Source organism: Girardinichthys multiradiatus, chromosome 13 (assembly GCF_021462225.1).
Source record: "Girardinichthys multiradiatus isolate DD_20200921_A chromosome 13, DD_fGirMul_XY1, whole genome shotgun sequence".
Lineage (NCBI taxonomy): Eukaryota > Metazoa > Chordata > Actinopteri > Cyprinodontiformes > Goodeidae > Girardinichthys > Girardinichthys multiradiatus.
Genome location: NC_061806.1, coordinates 41,723,898 through 41,749,145, shown reverse-complemented (window position 1 = coordinate 41,749,145; position 25,248 = coordinate 41,723,898). Strand labels below are relative to the sequence as shown.

The window sequence follows — 25,248 nt, the reverse complement described above, 5'->3', positions numbered from 1 at the left end:
TTTGTTCAAGGTAAAAGAGATATTAATTAAGGAAGGCTATCACTCCATTTTGCCATGCCACAGGGCGTGATTGGAGCCAGTTCTGTCCTAGACAATGACCCAAAGCAAAGCTTCCACTTAAGGAAGAAGCAGTCAGCTGGTATTCTGTCTATATATATATATATATATATATATACATATATATATGTGTTTGTGAGAGAAAAATGGAGCGGGAGATCGATAGACGGATTGGTGCTGCGTCAGCAGTGATGGGGGCGCTGTACCGGTCTGTCATGGTGAAGAGAGAGCTGAGTCAGAAAGTGAAGCTCTCGATTAACCGGTTGGTCTACGTTCCTACCCTCACCTATGGCCATGAACTTTGGGTCATGACTGAAAGAACGAGATCCCGGATACAAGCGGCTGAAATGAGCTTCCTCCGTAGGGTGGCCGAGCACTCCCTTAGAGATAGGGTGAGGAGCTCGGAGTAGAGCCGCTGCTCCTCCACATCGAGAGGAGCCAGTTGAGGTGGCTCGGGCAGCTTGTTAGGATGCCTCCTGGTGAGGTGTTCTGGGCACATCCCACCGGGAGGAGGCCCAGAGGAAGACCCTGGACACGGTGGAGGGACTATGTTTCTCGGCTGACCTGGGAACGCCTTGGGATTCCCCCGGACGAGCTGGCCCAAGTGGATGGGGAGAGGGACGTCCGGGTCTCTCTGCTTGGTTGATGTATATATATATATTTATATATACACACACACATATATATAATTTAATACATTATTATTCATAAACATTTTATTTTATAATGACAAAATAACGTAATAATGATGGGGATCTTTACTCCACCCCTGGTTAAAGCACATGCCACTCACAATATGGCGGACAGCGCTGTGGTATTCCTCGACTTCCGGGCCAAATTGAACGCAACATAGCATTTCCTGCTGCTACCGGAAGAACCTATATCAGCCTGATGATGCAAGTCCTTCAGGAGCGGAGTGAACTTTTGGGTTGACCGGAGATTCCGCATGAAGATGGTTTGCTCCTGTGTTTTTCCAGGCTGCGTTAATAAAGCGAACTCCTGGTCGCCGTACAGGTTTCACCGCATTCCGTTGGCAGACTTCCACCTCCGGATGCTGTGGCTCTCTGTGCTGGGGATGGATGTAAACACGCCACCGGCTGCTCTGAAGCATCTCCGCGTCTGTAGCGCTCATTTCACCGATGAAGATTACATCGGGAAAACGGAGAATAAGAAAGGCCAACTCCACCTGAAGGACCACGCTGTTCCATCTACTCAGGTGGGCTTCCAGAACTTCCTGCATCTGTTTCTGTTTATTGAATGGGAACACAGTGAATGGGAAAAGTGTTTCGACTTTTATAGTTTTTATGCTTTTACTTTTTCCCACCGTGTAAAGGAAATTCAGCCATTTTAATCTAAACACATAATAAATGTCATAAATATATTGTCGTAAACCTGTAAAAAGTCTCTCAACTATATAGGTATTTTATTGTGGAGTTAGAATTAAATTTGAGTTTCAAGATTTCTTTTTCGGGCTGCACGGTGGTCCAGTGGGTAGCGCTGTTGCCTTGCAGCAAGAAGGTTCTGGGTTCGATTCCCGGCGGGGGGTCTTTTCTTTTGCATGTTCTCCCCGTGCATGCGTGGGTTCTCACCGGGTACTCTGGCTTCCTCCCACAGTCCAAAGACATGCCTGTTAGTTTAATTGGTCTCTCTAAATTGACCTTAGGTGTATGAATGAGTGTGTGCATGGTTGTTTGTGTGTTGCCCTGCGATGGACTGGCGACCTGTCCAGGGTGTATCCTGCCTCTCGCCCATAGACTGCTGGAGATAGGCACCAGCTCCCCCGCGACCCACTATGGAATAAGCAGTAGAAAATGACTGACTGATTTCTTTTTCAGGATTTTGTGGGTGTGTCTGAAAGGGCGGCCTCGTGTCGTCGCCTTCAGCATAACCCCGCCCCTGCGGCTCCATAAAAACTCTCCCGCCAACGATAGTTTGGTGTTAGCTAGCTAACCAATTATGCCTCATTCCCCCCACTCATGCATCCTCCCTGGACGCCACAGGAGGGTAGCAGCTTGGTGACTTTATTTAAGTTTCCGAGAGATGAACAAACTCTGGATCGAAATAGTAAAAAGGAGCCACCAACACTTGCCTTTGCAGTGCCCACTTTTCTCCAGATAGTTTTACTAACTACCAGGTGATACAGTTGGGATTTATGGACAGTCGGTTGGTGCTGGCTCTTGAGGCTGTACCGACCATCTCCCTCCCCGACTCTCATCCTCCTGACATCGCCGCCGCTGATGTCGCAGCCCTTGACATTGGCAATGCCAACATCTCCGAAGGCGGGATTATACGGCCAACAAATGGAGTTGGTTTCCTTGTCTGGTTATGTTTTAAATATTCTGCCAGGCTTCGTGAACATTGTCTCCTGGTACTGGACACGGAGGCGAGAATGCTCCTGTACGTGGGCGTAGCTTCAGCGCCTCCGGTGGACACACACCCAGTGGACACGACCACGCCCCCCTGCATTTTAGACCAGAGAAATCTGATGTTTTTTCATTACTTTTTAGACTTAATTTAATATGCTAGCAGTGTTTTTAACCATTCAAATGTGGTTGGGTGATTAATAAAATATTTCTGGGGTGTGACAAACTCGGAACACATTTATTGCTACTTTAGATGGATTTTAAATATTTTAGATCACGTGTCAAATTATGGATCATGTATCCTTTATGACCCTGGAAAGGGTCACAAAGATGTTTTAAGGCTTTGAGACTCTAGAGAACCACAGTCAGAACCATTATCCACACCTGGAGAAAACAAGGAACAGTGAAGAGCCTTCCCAGGAGTGGGTGGTCTACCAAAATTACTCTGAGAGACCATCAGCGACTCATCCAGGAGGTCACCGAAGAACCAAGAACAGCATCTAAAGCTGTGGAAGCCTCAGTTAAGGTCAGAGGTTATGATTCAACAATAAGAAATAGAGACGGGGCAAAAATGGCCTCCAAGAGACAGTTCCAAGACCAGAACCACTGCTGACCCAAAAGAACACAAAGGCCCATCTCACATTTGCCAACAAAATAATCTTGATGATCCACAAGACTTTTGAAAAGATGTTCAATGGACTCATGAATGAAAAGTGGAACTATGCCCTGTTTTATCTGGAGTAAAAGTAACACAGCCTTTCAGAAAAATAACATCACACCTAGAGACAAACATGGTGGTGGTGGTGTGATGGTATGGGTTGCTTTGCTGCTTCAGGATCTGGACAACTTGCTGTAATTGGTGAACCAAGGAGAATGTTCAGGTTATGTGGATAGGACAATGATCAGAGGCCCCAAACCAAGCAAGAACTGAAGGAGGCCACAAACCTGCCTACATTCATGGTCCTTTGTTTTCCCAGCTTCCTGCAAAGGCCTCAGCTACTGATGACAACCCAGAGGTGAAAGCTGAAGGTTCTGGCAGCACCTCAGAGTCCAGTGAGAAGCAGACAGTTACGCTGAAAATACCGAGGTCTCCAAAGCCTCCACAACCTCCTGTGAGGAGTAAAGGTAAATCCTTTAGCACCTCTACAAAATTAGCATATTGTGATAAAGTTCATTATTTTCCATAATATAATGATGAAAATTTAACATTCATATATTTTAGATTCATTGCACACTAACTGAAATATTTCAGGTCTTTTATTGTCTTAATACGGATGATTGTGGCATACAGCTCATGAAAACCCAAAATTCCTATCTCACAAAATTAGCATATTTCATCCGACCAATAAAAGAAAAGTGTTTTTAATACAAAAAACGTCAACCTTCAAATAATCATGTACAGTTATGCACTCAATACTTGGTCGGGAATCCTTTTGCAGAAATGACTGCTTCAATGCGGCGTGGCATGGAGGCAATCAGCCTGTGGCACTGCTGAGGTCTTATGGAGGCCCAGGATGCTTCGATAGCGGCCTTTAGCTCATCCAGAGTGTTGGGTCTTGAGTCTCTCAACGTTCTCTTCACAATATCCCACAGATTCTCTATGGGGTTCAGGTCAGGAGAGTTGGCAGGCCAATTGAGCACAGTGATACCATGGTCAGTAAACCATTTACCAGTGGTTTTGGCACTGTGAGCAGGTGCCAGGTCGTGCTGAAAAATGAAATCTTCATCTCCATAAAGCTTTTCAGCAAATGGAAGCATGAAGTGCTCCAAAATCTCCTGATAGCTAGCTGCATTGACCCTGCCCTTGATAAAACACAGTGGACCAACACCAGCAGCTGACACGGCACCCCAGACCATCACTGACTGTGGGTACTTGACACTGGACTTCTGGCATGTTGGCATTTCCTTCTCCCCAGTCTTCCTCCAGACTCTGGCACCTTGATTTCTGAATGACATGCAGAATTTGCTTTCATCCAAAAAAAGTACTTTGGACCACTGAGCAACAGTCCAGTGCTGCTTCTCTGTAGCCCAGGTCTGGGGAATGCGGCACCTGTAGTCCATTTCCTGCACACGCCTGTGCACGGTGGCTCTGGATGTTTCTACTCCAGACTCAGTCCACTGCTTCCGCAGGTCCCCCAAGGTCTGGAATCGGCCCTTCTCCACAATCTTCCTCAGGGTCCGGTCACCTCTTCTCGTTGTGCAGCGTTTTCTGCCACACTTTTTCCTTCCCACAGACTTCCCACTGAGGTGCCTTGATACAGCACTCTGGGAACAGCCTATTCGTTCAGAAATTTCTTTCTGTGTCTTACCCTCTTGCTTGAGGGTGTCAATAGTGGCCTTCTGGACAGCAGTCAGGTCGGCAGTCTTACCCATGATTGGGGTTTTGAGTGATGAACCAGGCTGGGAGTTTTAAAGGCCTCAGGAATCTTTTGCAGGTGTTTAGAGTTAACTCGTTGATTCAGATGATTAGGTTCATAGCTCGTTTAGAGACCCTTTTAATGATATGCTAATTTTGTGAGATAGGAATTTTGGGGTTTCATGAGCTGTATGCCAAAATCATCCGTATTAAGACAATAAAAGACCTGAAATATTTCAGTTAGTGTGCAATGAATCTAAAATATATGAATGTTAAATTTTCATCATGACATTATGGAAAATAATGAACTTTATCACAATATGCTAATATTTTGAGAAGGACCTGTACATTTTCAGCTTTTTTGTGCCTAAGAGATAATCAGGCAGATGTTCATTATCTCAAATTCGTTAGCACATCTTCGATGTTCCGTTGTACTTCATGATGCTTTCATTTTTCCAGGAGCCCAGAATGTCCTTTTGATACCTCGGGATCCCCATCGTGATGTCATCAGTCTTTGGCAACTTTCAGTGCGAGCTCGGCCATCTTCAAACTCGGTTTGTTTGGTTTTTGGATTTTCTTACAGATTTAAAATTTTACAGTTACAACGACACTAAGAAGTACTTTTTTACATTTTGTCAGGTTACTTCCTCAAACTTCCCTGATTTTATGCAGTAGACTCAGACAGAGTAGTGCTGAATTGTGAAGTAGAAGGAAAGTAATACGTCTGTCCATCATGTTCTGGTTATCCCCGATCGGGGTTACAGATCCAGGAGGGAGATCCAGTAATATTCAGTTTTGTCTGGGGTACACCTTGGCTTTCCCAAGCCAGAACAGATTTTCCGTTCTTCCAGTGTTTTCTGGATCTGGTTCGGTTCTCCTGGTGGGCATTGGGACATTTGGAAAACCTCCAGGAGGCGTTCTCATCGAACCACCTCAGCTGGCTCCTTTCATTGTTGAGGAACAGCGGCTCTACTCCAAGCTAACCCTGGATGATGGATCTCCTCACCTCATTTCTAAGGCAGGGTCCAGGCGCCCTACAGAGGAAACTCATTTCAGCCATTGATCCACGGCTTGGTGGGAGAAACTTTCCACAGGAGAATTACTAGTCCTGCCTTCCACAAATCTGGACTTTAAGGAAAAGTGGCAACAAGAAAGAAAGCCTGTCGGCAGTATGCAAGAAACTTGTGGAGGGTGTTACTCTGATTGGATGAGCTTAAAATGGGCGATTTTGTCTAAAAGATCTAAAACAATTTGTGTAGCACATCCCTCTGAAAAAGCCATTCCTACGGAGAAACGTGGTGGCAGCACCAGGCTGGGGAGAGGTTCTTCAGCAGGACATTTAAGCTGGTCAGAGTTGATGGGAAGGTGGATGAAGCTAAATCCAGGACAACCCTGGAGGAAAACCTGTTAGAGGCTGCAGAAGACCTGAGACTGGAGTGGAGGTTCACCTTCTAGCAGGAGAACCAGCCTGAACATGCAGCAGAGGTAGGATGGGATGGTGTTGATAGAATCATGTGTTAGAATAGCCTAGTCAAAGTCCAGACTTTATTCAAATGAGATTTTCAAGTAAATAAAATGTTGAAAATCATGTATTCTGTTTCTTCTACTTCACAATCATGCACTATGTTGTGTTGACCTGTCACCGAAAATCTACTGAAGTTTGTAACGTAACAAAATGTGAAATTTTTACAGGATGTGTAAATATCTCAGTCATGACTCCATCAACTTCTGTTTTGGAATGTTTATTATTTTTCTACGAACAATAAAAATAAATCTTTCTATGATCCTTTTATCTATCTATATAATGTTTTTTGATTGACGCATCATATATATTCAATTCAGTTTATTTATATAGCACCAATTCACAACACATGTTGTTTCAAGGTTCTTCACAAAGTCAGGTTCATACATTCCAGTTAATCATAATCATTGAACAGTTCAGTCAGATTCAGTTATTTATTCAAACTGGATAAAAAGTTTTTCTATCTAAGGAAACCCAGCAGATTGCATCCAGTCAGTGACTTGCAGCATTCACTCCTCCTGGGTATAAGTGCTGGCATTTGACATGTTATTGTTTCATTTTTTAATAAATACATTTCAGTCTTACACAGGTTGCAACCTTGTAAGATTATATATATATATATATATATATATATAAAGACGAATCTATAAAATATAGAAAATAGGTAAAACAGCCAAGAGGACCATAGATTCCAGCAGTAATAAGCACATTAAAGCAGATGAGAAGATGATTTAAGTTACAAATCAGTTACATACCATAATATATGCTACGCTTTATTGTTTGTTGTGATATTTAAGGTATTAGTTATTGTTAAAAATATGTTTGTTTTAGGAAAAGTTAGAAAATGTAGATTGTTTATGTGACATTTGCCCATTAATATGTTTTCAGATGTTTATTTGTCTGTCATGTTTTCAGGTGTATTCACCACAAAATGCCAACTTTTGCTCAAAAAGAGCATTTAGTTTCACCATCAGTCGTAGAAGAAAAAGTTGCTTTATAAGAATAAACTACATGTAGGATCTTGAAATATATTTCCTCAGTTTTATTTTTAACACCAATTTAGACAATCTTTCATTCCAATTAATATTGCTATAATACAAGTTCCAAAACCTTTCCTAATTATCTTAGTACATTTGTATGTTAAGGGAGTTGCTCCGATTAGGGTGTGTGGCTAGGCTTTTATTATTTTATAGGTGAAATGATGTTGCATGAGTTCAATGCAGGATCGCTTCTTTCAGAGGTTCTTTTGGTCATCAAATAAATATTTAATTAAAGCAATACCGTTTTCAATCTTGCTGCGTATAATTGTTGTTAGTAGTAACATCACAATTATTCTATATAGTCATTTTCTGGGGCGAAAAGATTTCCACAGTAGTCAAGCCTTTTACCTCAAGGGAATGTGAGAGAAAAGTTCTACGACAAACATTATAAAGCAAGCGATGGGACAGCCCTGAAAACCTTTTTCCACAATAAAGATATAAAGGCAAATCTCGTGTTAAAATCACGGGAACGGAGTCATGTATTGGAATTAATACAATATTTAACCGAATCTTTCCCCGCGGTTACGGTCATATTCAGATTTTCTTCTACCACTTGGTGGCGGTAATGAGTAATTTCCCTGCGTTACCAACCGAATATATGCGCCAAGAAGAATGTAAAGAGGCATTCTGCAAAAGCTGTATAGTAGGGATAAATGTAAAGTACTTTCACACAGTTAAAACCGACTGGAGGAGAAAACGCTCCATATCTTATTGGTTTTGGTGCAAACATGGCGGAGGCTGGAGACGGAACCGAGCAGCAGGCCAGCTATCAGGTCCAAGTTAGCGGCGCGGTAAGCCACAGTCTGCACGCCGCGCTAGGCTGCAACAAGCTCCATCTCAGCGGGCCCAGAGACACACAGCAGGGGCAGAAATCACTCCGTGGAGCCAGAAACGGTGTATTCTGACCGACCAACGGAGATGCTGGGAGCTAACGGCACACACAGATAAACGGAAAGGCTAGCTTGGCTTAGCAGGCCATCGGCTAGCGACTGTTTCTGTTTTCTGATGTACGGTTTAGAGAACAAACAAACATGGCTGGAGCAGAAAATATGCATTTCAGAGAGAAAAACAAAGAAACCATGTTCAAACTGACCCTGCAACCGCTGCAGCGGGCAGCTAACTGATATCGCGAGATTACAAAAAGAAATTAAAAAGTCACAACGATAAACACATTAATATATAAGCTTGACTGCGTTTATTATCTGTGCTGCAAACCCGCTGATGTATTGGTCATCCATGTTGTCTTTAACTCACTGACTTTATTGTAACGTTGGATATAAACATAGCGGGAGATCTCGCGAGAGCTGCTTGGCTATGGGGTATTTCTGATTTATGAACATTAGTAGTTTTAAGAATACTAATTTAGAGTAAATTAGCTATAAAATATTTTATATTTAAAGATGACATCAATGTTTTTTAATGTGCACCAGTTGATATTAACTTTTAAATAGACAGATTTTGGACTACTCGTATTTTCCGCACTATAAGGCGCACTTAAAAACCATTAATTTTCTCAAAAAATGACAGTGCTCCTTGTAATCCGGAGCGCCTTATATATGGATTAATTGGTTAATTGGTTGATCCATACTGGTTGTACACGGCGCTCTGTCAAAATGTTTCAGTACAACTGGTAAACTACAAAACCGCACCGCTTGCAGCATTACGGCTACCGTAGTCAGGGGCGTCACCGAAGTAATAGCGGTAAACTCCTAGTCCAACACCACTTTTGTGTGTATAACGACCCCAAAATGGCACCTTTCAAGAGACACGCTTACGATGCTGAGTTCAAACTCAAGGCTGTCAGCTACGCAGTCAAACATGGGAATAGAGCAGCAGCGAGAGAATTCAACATTAATGAATCAATGGTACGGAAGTGGAGGAAGCAAGAAGATGACCTGTGCCAAGTAAAGAAGACTAGAAAGAGTTTCCGAGGGAATAAAGCGAGATGGCCACAGTTAGAGGACAAACTCAAACAGTGGGTTGTTGAACAGAGAGCAGCAAGTAGAAGCGTCTCTACAGTCACTATTCGTATGAAGGCAACAGCGCTGGCACAGGACATGAACATCCATGAATTTCAAGGCGGTCCTTCTTGGTGTTTTCGTTTTATGAAAAGATGTCATCTCTCCATCCGCACACGAACTACCGTCTCGCAGCAACTGCCAAAAGATGACCAAGAAAAGCTGGCCACGTTCCGCGCATACTGCAAAAACAAGATCAATGTGAAGAAGATCCGGTCAGAGCACATCACCAACATGGACGAGGTTCCACTCACCTTTGATATTCCCGTGAACCGCACTGTGGAGAAAACGGGGACCAGTATGGTGTCAAACGTTTGACTGCAGTAGCTTCTATTCTATGCGCCTTATATATGAAAACAGTTCTAAAATAGGCCATTCATTGAAGGTGCGCCTTATAGTGCGGAAAATACGGGTAATTTATCCATAGAATTGATCATGTCTTTATGAAGCTAAATGTAGATTAGATGGGGACGTTTTAACATAAAAATGTGGTTTAGAACATTCTAAAAATAATGCAGTAAAATCCAGGTTGGGATCCTGAGGCTCTGAAATTCTCCTCAGCAACACTGAGATTCTGTTGGATAGGAATGGTTCTGTGTGAGATAACAGCATCATTGTGTTATTTTCCTCTAAAGCAACTTGAATAACCTTTTGAATGAATGGTGGTAAACTTGCCTCGGCTGTTTAAAATAAATAAATCATTATGGAAGGACCATGAGAAGAAACCAGACAACCCAGATAAAAGCCTCACTTTCATGGGGAGAATATCCCAACTCCAGCTGAACGGTGAAAGTAGAAGCTTTTGGTGGTGGTACCATAGTACTAACTGGGTCCATTTTTATGAAAGCTCAAAGGGACCCTATTAGGGATGTTTCAGTGCCATCTCAACTTGAAGGTTGTGGTCAAGGCATTTTTGACTGATGAGAATTAAAGTTGCTATCTTGAGTCATCTCATGGTCACTGTTGATGTCCATCTCTGCAGTATGGCTCTGGTTCAAAACAATGAAAACAGTTCAACCAAACTTTAAGATGATTGTAGTTCTGATGGTTTTCTTGCAGCATTTGAGCTAAATTCAACAGCACTAACGAAGTTAGTCGATTAAGATTCAAAAAGACATTTTTTACCCTGTAGCTGAATGACTGACAAAGGAAAAAACAATGTTTTCTTTTGAGGTATTAAGCATAAATGTGGTATTTATGTTAATGTATTCATACCTCTGAGCTTCCCACAGTTTGTTGTATCGAATCTGTAGACTTCCCGGTACTTCTGTTACTGAGACTTTACTTGATAGACCAAACCTAATAGGTTTATAACTCAAGTGCAAAGAAAAAGATAATCTGTTTTAAATCCTGTTACCCATGATACTCTGAAAACATGTTTTCCACCCCTTTAACTCTTGATACCCCGAAATGCCATTTTTATTATTGACTGTTTATTTCTCTTCACAGGAAATGCAGACAACGGACAGAGACTCCATGGAAGCCATTCCAGAGCCTGGAACAACGAAGGATGCTGGAGACCCAGAGTCTGTTGGTGAATCTTCCCCCATAAAGCATGAAGAGGAGGGAAACGGTGCTGAGGAGGAAGAAAACGGTGCTGAAGACGAGTCGCAGAGTAAACAAGCAAAAAACGATGAACTTAAAACTGATGAATCTTCTTCAGAGGCTGTTTCCTCTCAGGATGGATTGAAAATGGTTTATATTGATGATTCAGAAGGTGAAAAGGAGGATACTGAAGAAAAGCCTGAAGAAAAAGAGGAAAACACTACGAAGGCCAAGGAAAGCTCAGAGGAGACGCCTGAAGGACCTGATATCAGCAAAGACACACAAATGGACACAACTTCTGATCTCAAAGAGGTCGAAAAACAGACAAACTATGACATGGAGGACGAGAGCAGGGCGGAGGAGGACGAGAGCTGGGTGGAGGAGGACAAGAGCAGGGCGGAGAAGGACGAGAGCAGGGTGGAGGAGGACGAGAGCAGGGTGGAGGAGGACGAGAGCAGGGTGGACGAGAGCAGGGCGGAAAAGGACAAGAGCAGGGTGGAGGAGGACAAGAGCAGGGTGGACGAGAGCAGGGCGGAGAAGGACAAGAGCAGGGTGGAGGAGGACAAGAGCAGGGTGGACGAGAGCAGGGCGGAGAAGGACAAGAGCAGGGCGGAGAAGGACGAGAGCAGGGCGGAAAAGGACAAGAGCAGGGTGGAGGAGGACGAGAGCAGGGCGGAGAAGGACGAGAGCAGGGCGGAGGAGGACGAGAGCAGGGCGGAGGAGGACGAGAGCAGGGCGGAGGAGGACGAGAGCAGGGCGGAGAAGGACGAGAGCAGGGCGGAGGAGGACGAGAGCAGGGCGGAGGAGGACGAGAGCAGGGCGGAGGAGGACGAGAGCAGGGTGGAGGAGGACGAGAGCAGGGTGGAGGAGGACGAGAGCAGGGTGGAGGAGGACGAGAGCAGGGCGGAGAAGGACGAGAGCAGGGCGGAGAAGGACGAGAGCAGGGCGGAGAAGGACGAGAGCAGGGCGGAGAAGGACGAGAGCAGGGCGGAGAAGGACGAGAGCAGGGCGGAGGAGGACGAGAGCAGGGCGGAGGAGGACGAGAGCAGGGAGGACGAGAGCAGGGCGGAGGAGGACGAGAGCAGGGAGGACGAGAGCAGGGCGGAGGAGGACGAGAGCAGGGCGGAGGAGGACGAGAGCAGGGAGGACGAGAAATCCTCATTTGCCACTAAGCTAAGTGTGTCTGCAGCTGATGACCTCGATGAGATGATGGACATCGGGACTGTGGATCAGATGGAGCAGGAGGCTCAGATGAAAGAGGAGGAGGAGGAGGAGGAGGAGAACCGTTCCCCCACAAACACCGGTACGGTAGTTGTTCACACACCATTTATCTGATGGGGAAAAATCAAATAATCTTAATTTTCCACAGTTTTACATTTTCATGAGGAGGATTTTGACATGTTGGATAAAGGAGATGCTGTGGAGTTCAGCTGCTCTACAGACAGCAGTTGAAAGGAATGGGCCGGTCTGTATGTAAATGGGTCAACATGCAGAGCAGTGGTGATGGTAATGGTTGAAGCATCTAAGACAAGAACCCCAGGGTTCTATTAGGAGTGGTGCTGTTAGAGTCCAGTTGTCAATCCAAACAGTGGGTGAAGGTGTCCTGATGTTGCATGAAACAACCACCTGACTTCCTGCAAACCCTCAACACGACCCTCAATCAAACTGCCATCAGGTCCTGGTGATGTTCCTCCTGATGCATCTCAACACCTCGCCCTATGGTGTCTGCTCCAGATGTTCCAGCTTCTTGCTAAACAAATGATGTTCATCTGGCCTGTAACTGCTCTGCATGTGGACCTTATTACATCCAAGTCAAACCAGTGTGACATCCTCCTGGGTGATGGACTAGTTCTTCTTGTCTGTGGTGTAAACAGAAGCTGGTACCAAACCTCTGAAGAGTTTTATTTCTCACATTGTTGTAAAACAAATCCAGGTCATGTTGTTACTCGAGTCCACATGAAAACCAAACAAAATCTAAGCCATTACTTCGATTCCTTCAAGTTCTGATCCGCTTTTTTAAATCATTTTTCTGCCTCTTTGTGGCTGTTTTTATTAGCAGAAGTACAGTACACTGAGGGTGTCTGAGTACGTCAGTTCTCTCGCCTCGCTATAGATGCTCAATGGGATTTAGCTGTGGACTTTGACTAGGCCATTCTCACACATGAATCAGTTGTGTTCTAACCCATTCCGTTGTATCTCTGACTGTAGGTTCAGGGTGGTTGTCCTACTGGAAGTTGAACCTCCATCCCAGTCTCAGGTCTGCAGTCTCTAACAGGTTTCCTTCCAGGGTTCTCCTGGATTTAGCTCCATCATGATGCTGCCACCACCATGTTTCACCATAGCCGATACGGTTTAGTGTTTATTTTTTTATAACGGACGCTGTCAGGTGTAAGAAGGTCACAATACACCTTGAATGTTCCAATCTGATTTTATTGAAAAACATTTAACAATACAAACCTGTTTTTACTGCACGAGGCAGTGCTCTCAAATATAAACGACATGTTTAGAGCATTGCAGTTCCTTTTAGTCTTTCATTTTTCACATTTTAAAATAAAACAAAACTAGGAAAACAGGTTGGACCAGTGGATAAGCTCGGTTTCACATCTAAGTATCAGTTGATCTCCCAAAATGAAGTAAATGGGGTCCGATCGGTCGGTTCACTCATAAGGATAATGTATTCAGGCTGATGTGTCAGTTTTCCTACGAAATGTTACACATGTGGGCCAAAAAGTAAAAGTCTGCTCTCATCTGAGCAGAGCGCCTTCCACAAGTGGACTAATTACTAATTAGACGACTTCTCAAGGTCATATGTTAAACTGGATTTTATTTAGACGCATCAATGTGATGCCATACTTTTCAGATTTTTATTTGAAAAATATTTTGAAAATCCTAAAAAAAAATGTTAGTTCATCACAGAAAATCTCGTTTTTGTTTATAAGTTAATAAAACGTGAACAGTGAAGGACAGTGAGGACCGTATCCTGTGATTTCTGGAGTTTTATGACGTTGCTTTTTACATCAGTTTTAATTTGATGATATTGTTTATCAGAAATGGTTTTCTGCTGCTGAACTGGAAGATTTCTTGAGTAGAAGAAGAATTGAAAGAATAACAGACTTTTCACTCAAACCAGTAAACGTATTGCTGCGGTTTCTCAACATATTTCATTGTTTTATGTTTACAGGTAAAGCTCCATTAACCTCTTCCTTTTAACCTCATCTTGTAGTTTCAACCCTGGAAGATGGCAACTCTGCTGAGGAGGAGGAGGAAGCTGACGTCAAACCATCGGCTTCAGATTTGATGCAGTCGAGTTCGTCTCCATCTTCTGAAGCAGCGGGGAGCACAGGTGGGTGACCTGAGAGCTTCAGCGTTTAAAACAAGCAGCTGAGCTTGCGTTGAACAGAGACTCTAGTGGGGTGTAGATCTGTGTGGAACAAACGGTCCCTGGCTGGGGAACGTCCAGCCTCAAGCTGCCAATAGATCTTGTTAGCATGCTGTCTGAAATACTTCTTAAATGCTTTTATACGTCATACTTTTCTTTTCCTCTTGAAACATCTCATGGGTTTGTAGGCCGAGACAGCTCCTCACCTGCAACTGTGGTAAACGGGATGAAGGTGGTCAAGTTGTCCATCACCAGATTAGAGTCTGTAAGTAGCTCCTCGGTTCCAACCTTCGACCTGATTTCATCCTAACATTTCACACAGCAACAGCCTCTAGGTTTTACATCATTTCTGTTGTTTTGTTACAAAATCCTAAATATTCTCCTGACAGTTTCAGTTTTCTGCTGCATGGTTGTGGGTTATGTCCAGATGTTTCTGGTTTTGTCCTGAAGCAGGTGAGGCTGACAGAGACCGAAGAGATGAAGTCGTCTCCTTCGCCTTCTTTGGCCAAAGTGAAGGACGAGCCGGTGGACGAGGAGTATGAACAGGCGCTGATTTCCTCCACGTCTACAGCGAGCGTCAAAGATGAACCCATCAAGGTGCGACGAACAGTACAGTCTTCCTGTCTTCAACGTGTTTTGAGGAATGTCACCATTTACTGGACTCTGGAAAACTCGTCTAGAACACAGAAAATGTTACTTTTTCCGCTGAGTTGACTGACGTGAGAGTGCTTAAATCCTTTACAGGGTGTAAACACAAATGATTGACTCTGGAAAATGTCCGTTGGCTAATATATTTTTAAAGGTAATGTGATATTTAGCCTGTTGTGAGTCTCACAGCAGCAGATGTTCACCCAGAAGGCTGAAGGTGATGGAAGCACAGAGAAGAACGGCTGTAGATGGAAATTCGATTTTACCTGCAATGAAACCAGATGCTGAAAATGGACCATTCCTGGTCCTGGAATCGGTCCGCTGTGATCTAGTCAAATTCTCAGAATGACCTGCATTCTGCTGCTGGAGTGGGACCAAATCCTGATGCCTTACCTCTTCCCAGTAAACATTACAGAGCAATCGATGAAATCTAAGAGTTGTTTTTCTCAGCCTTTTTGTAGATTTATTCACTAAACATAAATACTGTATTCTTCTGCATGCTGGGTAATTCACTATCATGTCCCGATTAGACGTTATTTTAAATCATTTGTCTTCCTTTATTAATGCCAGAAAGTCTTTCTCTTTAGAGGCTATAAATGATGACAAAATGCTTATTTTTCTACTTTTGGATAAATTGGACATTTAATCGTCTTAAAATAATGTTTCTAACAATATTAAAACCAAAGCCCAGACTCACAGACCAGGAAATCTACAAAGACAGGAAAATCCCCCTGGTTGCTGGGCAGAAACATTTCTAGAAATAAAACCCAACTAAAAACCTCCTTTACTCCTTTTATCGCCCTTGAACATTACCTCAAGATTAGAGTCGTGTCCAGTTTAATATTTGAAGAAAAAAGCTCTGATTCACGCATGTGTGAAATAATTCAATGATTGTAACTACCCAGCAACCTTCTGTTACTCGGCTTCATTTCTAAAACCAAGACAGACGCTGAGAGTTTGCATGTTTAAACAGTCTGTAGCACCTTGTATGAGAGCTTAGCAGAGCCGGTTGCTGTTTGCATTACTATAGCAGCGTCTGTGTGCACTGCTAGCCAACACTTCCTAGATGACCAGAGTCACCAGCAGGGCTCCAGGAGACTCAGGGACGTGTCCATCAAAAGCTCAGGATGCTGGTCGGATTTTGGAAACCTCAAAATCCTGAATGTGGGCTGCACGGTGGCACAGTTGGTAGCACTGTTGCCTAGCAGCAAATTGCCTTGAAGGTCATGGGTTCGACTCGGGGGTCTTTCTGCATGGAGTTTGCATGTTCTCCAACATTAATTGGTCTCTCTAATTGCCCTTAGGTGTAAATAAGTGTGTGTGTGGTTGTTTGTCCTGTAAGTCTCTGTGTTGCCCTGTGATGGATTGGCAACCTGTCCAGGGTGGACCCCGCCTCCCGTCCGTAGACTGCTGGAGATAGGCACCAGCTTCTCCGCTACCCATTATGGATGAAGCAGTATAGAAGATGAATGAATGAAAAATCCTGAATGTTTTCATGTAAACTGGACCGAAGAGGAACAATACAGGAAAGTCTGTCTGTTTGACATGAAGAAATGAGAGCAGGAACAGGAGCTTTTCCCTCTGCTTTAGCTGAAGTCGTGTATTTTCTTAAGGTCTGTGCCTCACGTAGTGGGTCCTCTCTCATTGACAGGACGACCTGAAGATCGGATCAGTGTTCTCTGTGACTCCATCTGGAGAAACGCTGCCCTGCGTCAACCCATCATCGGTCCACATGTCCTGCTCCTACTGCAGGAAGAACCTGCTGAAGGGACAGACAGCTTTCCAGAGGAAGGGCTCCCCGGCGCTGTTCTGCTCCACGGCCTGCCTCACCACATCATTTCCTTCTGCCAAAGGAGCCACGAAGCTCTGCAACTACTGCCAAAAGTAACCTTGATCCAACATGCTGAGAGAATCGGGCCTAACTCTGCTGTGAGTTCTTCACCCAACTGACCTCAGACTTCACTGCTTTCTCTCAGGTTGATGCTCCAGCCTCAAGACATCGTTCTGGCTCCAGAAGCCAATGGAATCATAAAGGAGTTCTGCAGCCAGAGCTGCTTGACTTCCTTCAACTACAAGAAACACGCGCTCAGCATTCGTGCAGCAGCTGTACCACCAAAAGCCACGCAGACGCAGTCCCTCTGCAGCATGTGCTCCAGATTCAGCACCGTGAGTACTGCAGCTCACCAAACCCTTTCCCGGTCCAGTCTACATGTTAAGACTATTAAAGTTCCCTGCTTTCTTCCTCTTCATCTGTGAAACAAGTTGAGTCTTTCACGTCTCTGTGCAGAGCAAACACGAGGTGATCCTGAGGGGCACCGTTCACAAGATGTGCAGCGACTCCTGCTTTAACAGTTTCCGCACCGTCAACAACCTGACGATGGCCGGCTGCGCCAACTGTGGCACGTACTGCCAGAGCAAACCCGTCATGCTGAAGCTGGAGGACTGCAGCAAAACTCTGTGCAACATGGACTGTTTGGCCAAATACAAAGAGGTAACTGGAAGCCGTTTACACGACAACGATCCATATAAAACAGCAACAGTAGACGTGAAGATGGTGTAATTCCCCTGTCACGCCACTAGGCAAGGCAAGTTTATTTATATTGCACATTTCAGTAGTAAGACAATTCAAAGTGCTTCACATGAAGGAAAAAAATAAGACACATATTAGACAAAGTACATTACAGTGACGTAAATGTACTCGTATTCGTCGTCTCCCACTTTATCCGTGACCGGGTCATGGGGGCAGCAAACTCAGCAGAGACGCCCAGACGTCCCTCTCTCCAGACACCTCCTCCAGTTCCTCCAGGGGGAGCCCAAGGCGTTCCCAGGCCAGCCGAGAGACATAGTCCCTCCAGCGTGTCCTGGGCCGTCCCCTGGGCCTCCTCCCGGTGGGACGTGCCTGGAACACCTCCCGAGGAAGGCGTCCAGGAGGCATCCGGTATAGATGCCCGAGCCACCTCAACTGGCTCCTCTCGATGTGGAGGAGCAACGGCTCTACTCCGAGCCCCTCCCGGATGGCCGAGCTCCTCACCCTATCTCTAAGGGAGTGCCCGGCCACCCTACGGAGGAAGCTCATTTCAGCCGCTTGTATCCGTGATCTCGTTCTTTCGGTCATGACCCAAAGTTCATGGCCATAGGTGAGGGTAGAAACGTAGACCGACCAGTAAATTGAGAGCTTTGCTTTTCGGCTCAGCTCTCTCTTCACCACAACGGACCGGCACAGCGCCCCCATTACTGCGGCAGCTGCACCGATCCGTCTGTCGATTTCCCGCTCCATTCTTCCCTCACTCGTGAACAAGACCCCGAGATACTTAAACTCCTCCACTTGAGGCAGGAACTCCCCTCCAACCTGAAGAGGACAAGCCCCCCTTTTCTGGTGGAGTACCATGGCCTCGGACTTGGAGGAGCTGATCTTCATCCCAGCCGCTTCACACTCGGCTGCGAACCGCCCCAGCGCATGCTGTAGGTCTTGGCTAGAGGGGGCCAGCAGGACCGCGTCATCTGCAAAATAAAGAGACGAAATCCACTGGTCCCCAAACCAGACCCCTCCGTTCCTTGGCTGCGTCTAGAAATCCTGTCCATAAAAGTTATGAACAGGACCGGTGACAAAGGGCAGCCCTGCCGGAGTCCAACATACACCGGGAACCGGTCCGACTTAGTGCCGGCAATGCGGACCAAACTCCTGCTCCGCTTGTACAGAGACTGGATGGCCCCTAATAAAGGGCCCCCGATTCCATACTCCTGGAGCACCCCCCACAGGGCATCACGAGGGACACAGTCGAATGCTTCCTCCAGGTCCACAAAACACATGTGGACCGGTTGGGCAAACTCCCATGAACCCTCGAGCACCCTGTAGAGGGTATAGAGCTGGTCCAGTGTTCCACGGCCGGGACGAAAACCACACTGTTCCTCCTGAAGCCGAGGTTCGACTATCGGTCGGACTCTCCTCTCCAATACCCTGGTGTAGGCCTTACCAGGGAGGCTGAGGAGTGTGATCCCCCTGTAGTTGGAACACACCCTCTGGTCCCCCTTCTTATGAAGGGGGACCACCACCCCAGTCTGCCAGTCCAGAGGCACTGTCCCCGACCGCCACGCAATGTTGAAGAGACGTGTCAACCATGACAGCATCCAGACACTTGAGGTACTCAGGGCGGATCTCATCCACCCCCGAAGCCTTGCCACCACGGACGTTTTTAACCACCTCGGTGACTTCAGCCTGGGTGATGAAAGAGTTCAACCCCGAGTCCCCAGCCTCTGTTTCCACCAGGGAATGTATGATGGCAGGATTGAGGAGATCCTTGAAGTACTCCTTCCACCGCCCAATAATGTCCTCAGTCGAGGTCAGCAGCTCCCCACCCCCACTATAAACAGTGTTGGTGAAGCATTGCTTCCCCCTCTTGAGGCGCCGGACGGTTTGCCAGAATTGCTTCGAGGCCAACCGGTAGTCCTTCTCCATGGCCTCACCGAACTCCTCCAAGGTCCGAGTTTTTGCCTCTGCCACAGCCCGGGCCGCGGCACGCTTGGCTCCACGGTACCCGTCAGCTGCCTCAGGAGTCCCACAAGCCAACCACAGCCGATAGGACTCCTTCTTCAGCTTGACAGCGTCCCGTACTGCCGGTGTCCACCACCGGGTTCTGGGATTGCCGCCGCGACAGGTACCGCAGACCTTAGGGCCACAGCTATGGGCAGCAGCATCAACAATAGATGCGGAGAACATGGTCCACTCGGACTCTATGTCTCCAACATCCCCCAGAATCTAGTCAAAGCTCTCCCGGAGGTGGGAGTTGAATACATCCCTGGCCGAGGGCTCCGCCAGGCGTTCCCAGCAGACCCTCACTATGCGCTTGGGCCTGCCAGGAAAAAAAAAAAAAGAAACATACTAGGTAAAGTACATTACAGTGACATAAAGGTAATTAAAAAAATAAAGAGATTAGAATGATGGATAAGGAAATGAATGGAAAATTGGACTGAAAACTTGAATAATGTTTAGATGGCCTAGTCAAAGGCCACTCTAAACAAATAAGTTTTTAATCTTGATTTAAAGCAACTTAGGGTTTCGGCGATTTTACAGTTTTCTGGGAGTTTATTCCAGATTAGTGGAGCATAAGAACTAAAAGCTGCTTCTCCATGTTTGGTTCTGGTTCTGCAGAGTAGATTTGAGCCAGAAGACCTGAGAGGTCTGGGTGGTTGATCCACTGACAACAAGTCTGTAATGTATTTTGATGCTAAGCCATTCAGTGATTTATAGACTAACAGAAGTATTTTAAAGTCTATTCTCTGAGCTACAGGGAGCCTGTGTAGGGACTTTAGAACCGGGCCGATGTGCTCCACTTTCTTAGTTCTAGTGAGGACGCGGGCAGCAGCGTTCTGGATCAACTGCAGCTGTCTGATCCACTTTTTAGGCAGACCTGTGAAGACACCGTTGCAGTAATCAATTCTACTAAAGATGAACGCATGAATTAGTTTTTCAAGGTCCTGCTGAGACATTAGTCCTTTAATCCTGGAGATGTTCTTTAGGTGATAGAAGGTCGACCTTGTTACTGTCTTTATGTTCCTCTGAAGGTTCAGGTCTGAGTCCATCACTACACCCAGGTTTCTAGCCAGACTGGTGGTTTCTAGCTGTATTAACTGAAGCTGTGTGCTAACTTTTAAACGCTCTTCCTTTGGTCCAAAGATTATTACTTCAGTTTTGTTTTGATTCAGGTCAAGAAAAAAGCGCTTGAATGGGTTCATGGTCACCTGGTGACATCGTAACGTATAGCTGTGTGTCGTCTGCATAGTTATGATAACTTACGTTGTTGTTTATTAAAATCTGAGTTAGGGGGAGCATGTAGATATTGAATAGGAGGGGCCCTAAGATGGACCCTTGGGGAACGCCACATGTGATTTTTGTGTCTCTGATGTAAAGTTACCTACTGACACAAAAAAGTCCCTGTCCTTCAAGTAGGACTTAAACCAGCTGAGTGCTGTACCAGAAAGGCTGACCCAGTTTTCCAGGCGCTCTAATAAAATGGAGTGATCAACAGTGTCGAATGCTGCACTAAGGTCCAATAATACCAGCACTGTGGTTCTTCCACAGTCTGCATTTATACGGATGTCATTGAACACCTTGACAAGAGCAGTCTCTGTACTGTGGTGAACAGGAAGCCTGACTGGAAGACATCGAAGCGGTTGGTCGTTGTTAGGAAGTTGTTTAACTGTTGAAACACAGCTTTTTCAATAATCTTACTGATGAAGGGGAGGTTTGATATAGGCCTGTAGTTCTGTACTAGCAGCTTGTCCAAGTTGCTATTTTTCAATAGAGGTTTGATATTTGCTGTTTTCAGGGCCTGGAGGAAAACACCTGATAAAAGGGACGTGTTTATTATTTGAGTTAAATCAGATGTTATTACAGGCAAAGCTTTCTTAAGGAAAGCTGTGGGTAAAACATCGAGAGAGCAGGAAGAAGAACTTAGTTGCTGTACGATTTCTTCTAAGTTTTTGTAGTTTATTTGGTGAAATTGGTAAATTTTGTCAAAATCAGTTCTATTTGGAGACAACATTGGTCCTGGAGTTGATGTGGATGTTCTGACTGCCCCTCTGATCTTTTGGGTTTTTTCAGTGAAGAAGTTAACAAATTCATTGCAGGTCCTGGTAGAGTGGAGTTCTGATGCTATAGTAATAGGAGGGTTTGTTAACCTGTCGACCGTGGCAAATAATGCACCAGTATTGTTTTGATTAGGAGATAGATTACGAGGTGATGTAGGTCTGCGGCATTTGGAAGATGTTGGTTTAGTAGCAGGGCCTCGGCCACGGGGGGTGTTGAATGGAGAAGATGTCAGAACCATTTGGGTCCCGATTTTAAGAGCTCCTTTCATGTTATCAGAATCCAGGAAAGCAAATAGCGGGCTCAGTGGGGAGATGGGAGAGTTCTGGGTTGGGGTCTGGGGTGAGGGGGGTATTAAAGGGGGTCCACTTCTCCTGTGGATTTTGACAGGGAGACCTTTTGTGATGACCTCTCTTTCTCAGCCAACTGGCTGATTGTTTCTGCTGGAGCTGTTAGAGGCAGTGTTATCATTGTTGTTGATACTCCATGTTCTCTGCTGAAGGTCGAAGCTGCTGGCAGATTATTTACTGAATAGAAGAGATTAGATGTGAGACGTCTGGCTCCTGACTTGTTCAAACAGAAACCATCTTGCTTGAAGAGTTGTCTTTTTTCCCAAAAAATATTAAAGTTGTCGATGAAGTTCACAGATGTAGTAGCACATGTTTTTTTCAACCACTTATTAATCATCAGAAGTCTTGAAAAAATCTCATCTCCACAAAAATCGGTGCAAAGGGTCCACTGAGAAACACCTTGATATTGAGACTTCCAACAATATTCAGAAGACGAGTGAAATCCTCCTTCAGTCCTTCTGATTTTTTCTTAGCCACGTCATCCATGGCTCCACAGTGTATAATAAGGTTTTCTAGAGACGGGCGCTTTTCTGTGATTGTAAGAATATTCTCTGAGATATCGGACACCACGTTACTGGTACCAATCAGAACTTCTGTGTTTTTCTTGTTGCAGAAGTTTTTAATCCCATCCACAGCTGTGTTGTCCACTATTAGGGTTCTTGGTCTGGTGAGGCGCTTTTTCTCTGGCAATTTAGGAGAAGACTGTTTAGAATGAAGGTTGTTCTCAAACCTTTTATTGTTCTCAGAAGATGGATCATTTTCCTGGTTTTCATTCTGTAGTGAAGCAAATCTGTTCTGGAGGAGAACGCCATTATTTCCAGCTGTCTCACTCCTATCAGTTGTTATGACAGCAGCTCGCTGTCGAAGTCTCCTTTTCCCAGGGGAAACTGGGGCATTTCTCTGTAATTCTGGCCATTCTAATTTATTTAATTGCTGAGATCTTCCAGTGAGTCGTCCACCTTGATTTTTTGGGCATGTCCCTAAAACATGCCAGGGGGGTCTGCTGGTAGGTTTATTCTCAGTGTTCTGATTGACGGCTGAGTTGTTGAGCTGGCTGTCACTGTTTGGGATCACAGGCAGAGTTGAATCATCGTTGTACCTCATATTCACCTCCACGTTCACTTCTAGTCCATGGATTTTCATCTCCAATACAGCCAATTTCTGTAAAGGTTTGTCGAAGTCCTCTGTGGTGAAGGGAGGCATTTTGTGCTGATTAGCTGGCGTCAACTTGTCCTGCTTTCAAGTTTGATTATAAAAACATCAAAATCCTTTAGAAAAAAATAAAGACGATAATAATCCTTGGGAGTCGTTGGTAAGAAGTTGTTTTAGTCCAATATTTCTGTAATTTTAGTTTGGAGATAAAAAGTTAAGAGTAAAAGAATGCAAGCAAGCAGGGAGCTTAGGAGAAAATCGTCTGAGCAGGCAGAGAGGAGGAAGCAGGAAGTGTTTGGGCACTTATCAATGTGTCCAAACACTTCCTGCTTACAAAACTGGGGAGGAAATGAGCCCCTTATTGGAGAACCTTCGTTAGATTCAAAGTAAGAATCAGTCAGGGCTTCCTGGTAAAAAGAAGTTTCTATTTTCCCATCTTCACGACAACATAGACCAGGACAATTTCAACCCCTTACATTCTGGAACCTGTTAGAAAAATGGACCATTTTCAGAGAAAACGTGTAGAAACACCACTAAACTTTTCAGTTTTCACCAGAGGATGTTGTCGTAGAAACGGGGCCCTCCTGTAGCTTTAATAATTAAGATCAGCTCATTAATTTCTGCTTCCTTCATTTCAGAGTCCCAGTAGATTATCAACAGCTTCATGAAGAAAATCCAAATTCTTTCTGCTTTAATTTCCTGACAGAAAACCAAGGTGATTCTGCCATGCTTGATGTGCCGCGCTCCACACATGCTTCCTCAGATGTTCAGTAACAAAAACAGCGACGAGTCCGTGAACATGTTCTGCAGCAACAGCTGTTTGATGGCGTTCAAGGTTCAGAGCGTCAGTTCTTCAGGTACAGCAGAACAGGTTTCTTTCTTCTGCTCATCATCATTATCATCTCTACTCCATTCAGATAGTTTCATCCACTCTTCATCAGCCTGAAGGTTGACTTAATGTCAGGGTCTTCTTCCAGGGTTGAATCATCATTCAACACTGAAGTCTAAAACCAAGAATTGGGAGGATTTGTGCAGATTTGTCTATTATAAAGATCCATCACACACAGAGTGAAATATTTTGGACTTTATTCAGCATTTCATAAATGTACCCCCATTTAGCCAGTGGTGGTTGCTGATGTCCACACCTGCCTTCAGGCCATCTTCACTGTTGGTTCTGGTGTGTCTCATCTTCCTTTTGACAGAGTGCCATAGATTCTCTGAGCCTCTGGCCAATCAAGCACAGTAACACCATGGTTATTGGACCGGCTTTTGGTACCTTTGGCAGTGTGGGCCGGTAGTTCATCTTTAGAGCAAAAAGATGCATAGCTGCTCAGCACTGAACTTACTGACTCACCTGAATGTAAACATCTCAGGTTCCAGAGACAATTGAGCTCAGGTCCAAATCCAGCTGCCTTCAACCAGTACAAAATGCTGCCGGCAGATGAGATGAGACAACACACTGGTACCATCCTCATGGGTCCATCTGACCCAGATAGGATTTCCCAACAGCTGCTTTATGGTGCATTCAAGTACATCTGGTAAACGGGATTGTCCAAATATCAAAATAACTTCAAAGTCATTTAAATCTTTATTCCCGTCCATCCGTCCATCCATCCGTCCATCCATCTATCCATCCATCTATCCATCCATCCATCCGTCCATCTATCCGTCCATCCATCTATCCATCCATCCATCCATCCGTCCATCTATCCGTCCGTCCATCTGTCCATCCATCTATCCGTCCGTCCATCCATCTATCCGTCCATCTATCCGTCCGTCCATCCATCTATCTATCCGTCCATCTATCCGTCCGTCCATCCATCTATCTATCCGTCCAGCTATCCGTCCGTCCATCTATCCATCTATCCGTCCGTCCATCTATCCGTCCGTCCATCCATCTAACTATCCGTCCATCTATCCGTCCGTCCGTCCATCTATCCGTCCGTCCATCCATCTATCTATCCGTCCATCCATCTATCTATCCGTCCGTCCATCTATCCGTCCGTCCATCCATCTATCTATCCGTCCGTCCATCTATCCATCTATCCGTCCGTCCATCCATCTATCTATCCGTCCATCTATCCGTCCGTCCATCCATCTATCTATCCGTCCATCTATCCGTCCGTCCATCTATCCATCTATCCGTCCGTCCATCCATCTATCTATCCGTCCGTCCATCCATCTATCTATCCGTCCATCTATCCGTCCGTCCATCTATCCGTCCGTCCATCC

At 45.1% G+C, this 25,248-nt stretch overlaps 1 protein-coding gene across 4 annotated transcripts in view; it reads left to right on the top strand.

The window, feature by feature from the left end:
• Positions 1-934: 934 nt before the first annotated feature.
• LOC124879118 (zinc finger MYM-type protein 4-like) overlaps positions 935-25,248 on the top strand; it is a 51,154-nt gene continuing 26,840 nt past the window's right edge. The window contains exons 1-11 of one of the 4 annotated variants that reach the window (XM_047383451.1): positions 935-1,273; positions 3,398-3,545; positions 5,236-5,330; positions 10,806-12,204; positions 14,125-14,244; positions 14,469-14,545; positions 14,731-14,877; positions 16,580-16,812; positions 16,905-17,094; positions 17,216-17,419; positions 23,723-23,873. In XM_047383451.1, the coding sequence (XP_047239407.1) occupies positions 1,004-1,273; positions 3,398-3,545; positions 5,236-5,330; positions 10,806-12,204; positions 14,125-14,244; positions 14,469-14,545; positions 14,731-14,877; positions 16,580-16,812; positions 16,905-17,094; positions 17,216-17,419; positions 23,723-23,873 (3,034 nt within the window). In that variant the 5' untranslated portion in view covers positions 935-1,003. Of the gene's footprint in view, positions 1,274-3,397; positions 3,546-5,235; positions 5,331-7,903; positions 8,130-10,805; positions 12,205-14,124; positions 14,245-14,468; positions 14,546-14,730; positions 14,878-16,579; positions 16,813-16,904; positions 17,095-17,215; positions 17,420-23,722; positions 23,874-25,248 lie in introns of those variants that run through there. The other 3 variants (XM_047383449.1, XM_047383448.1, XM_047383450.1) reach the window with 3 other exon arrangements.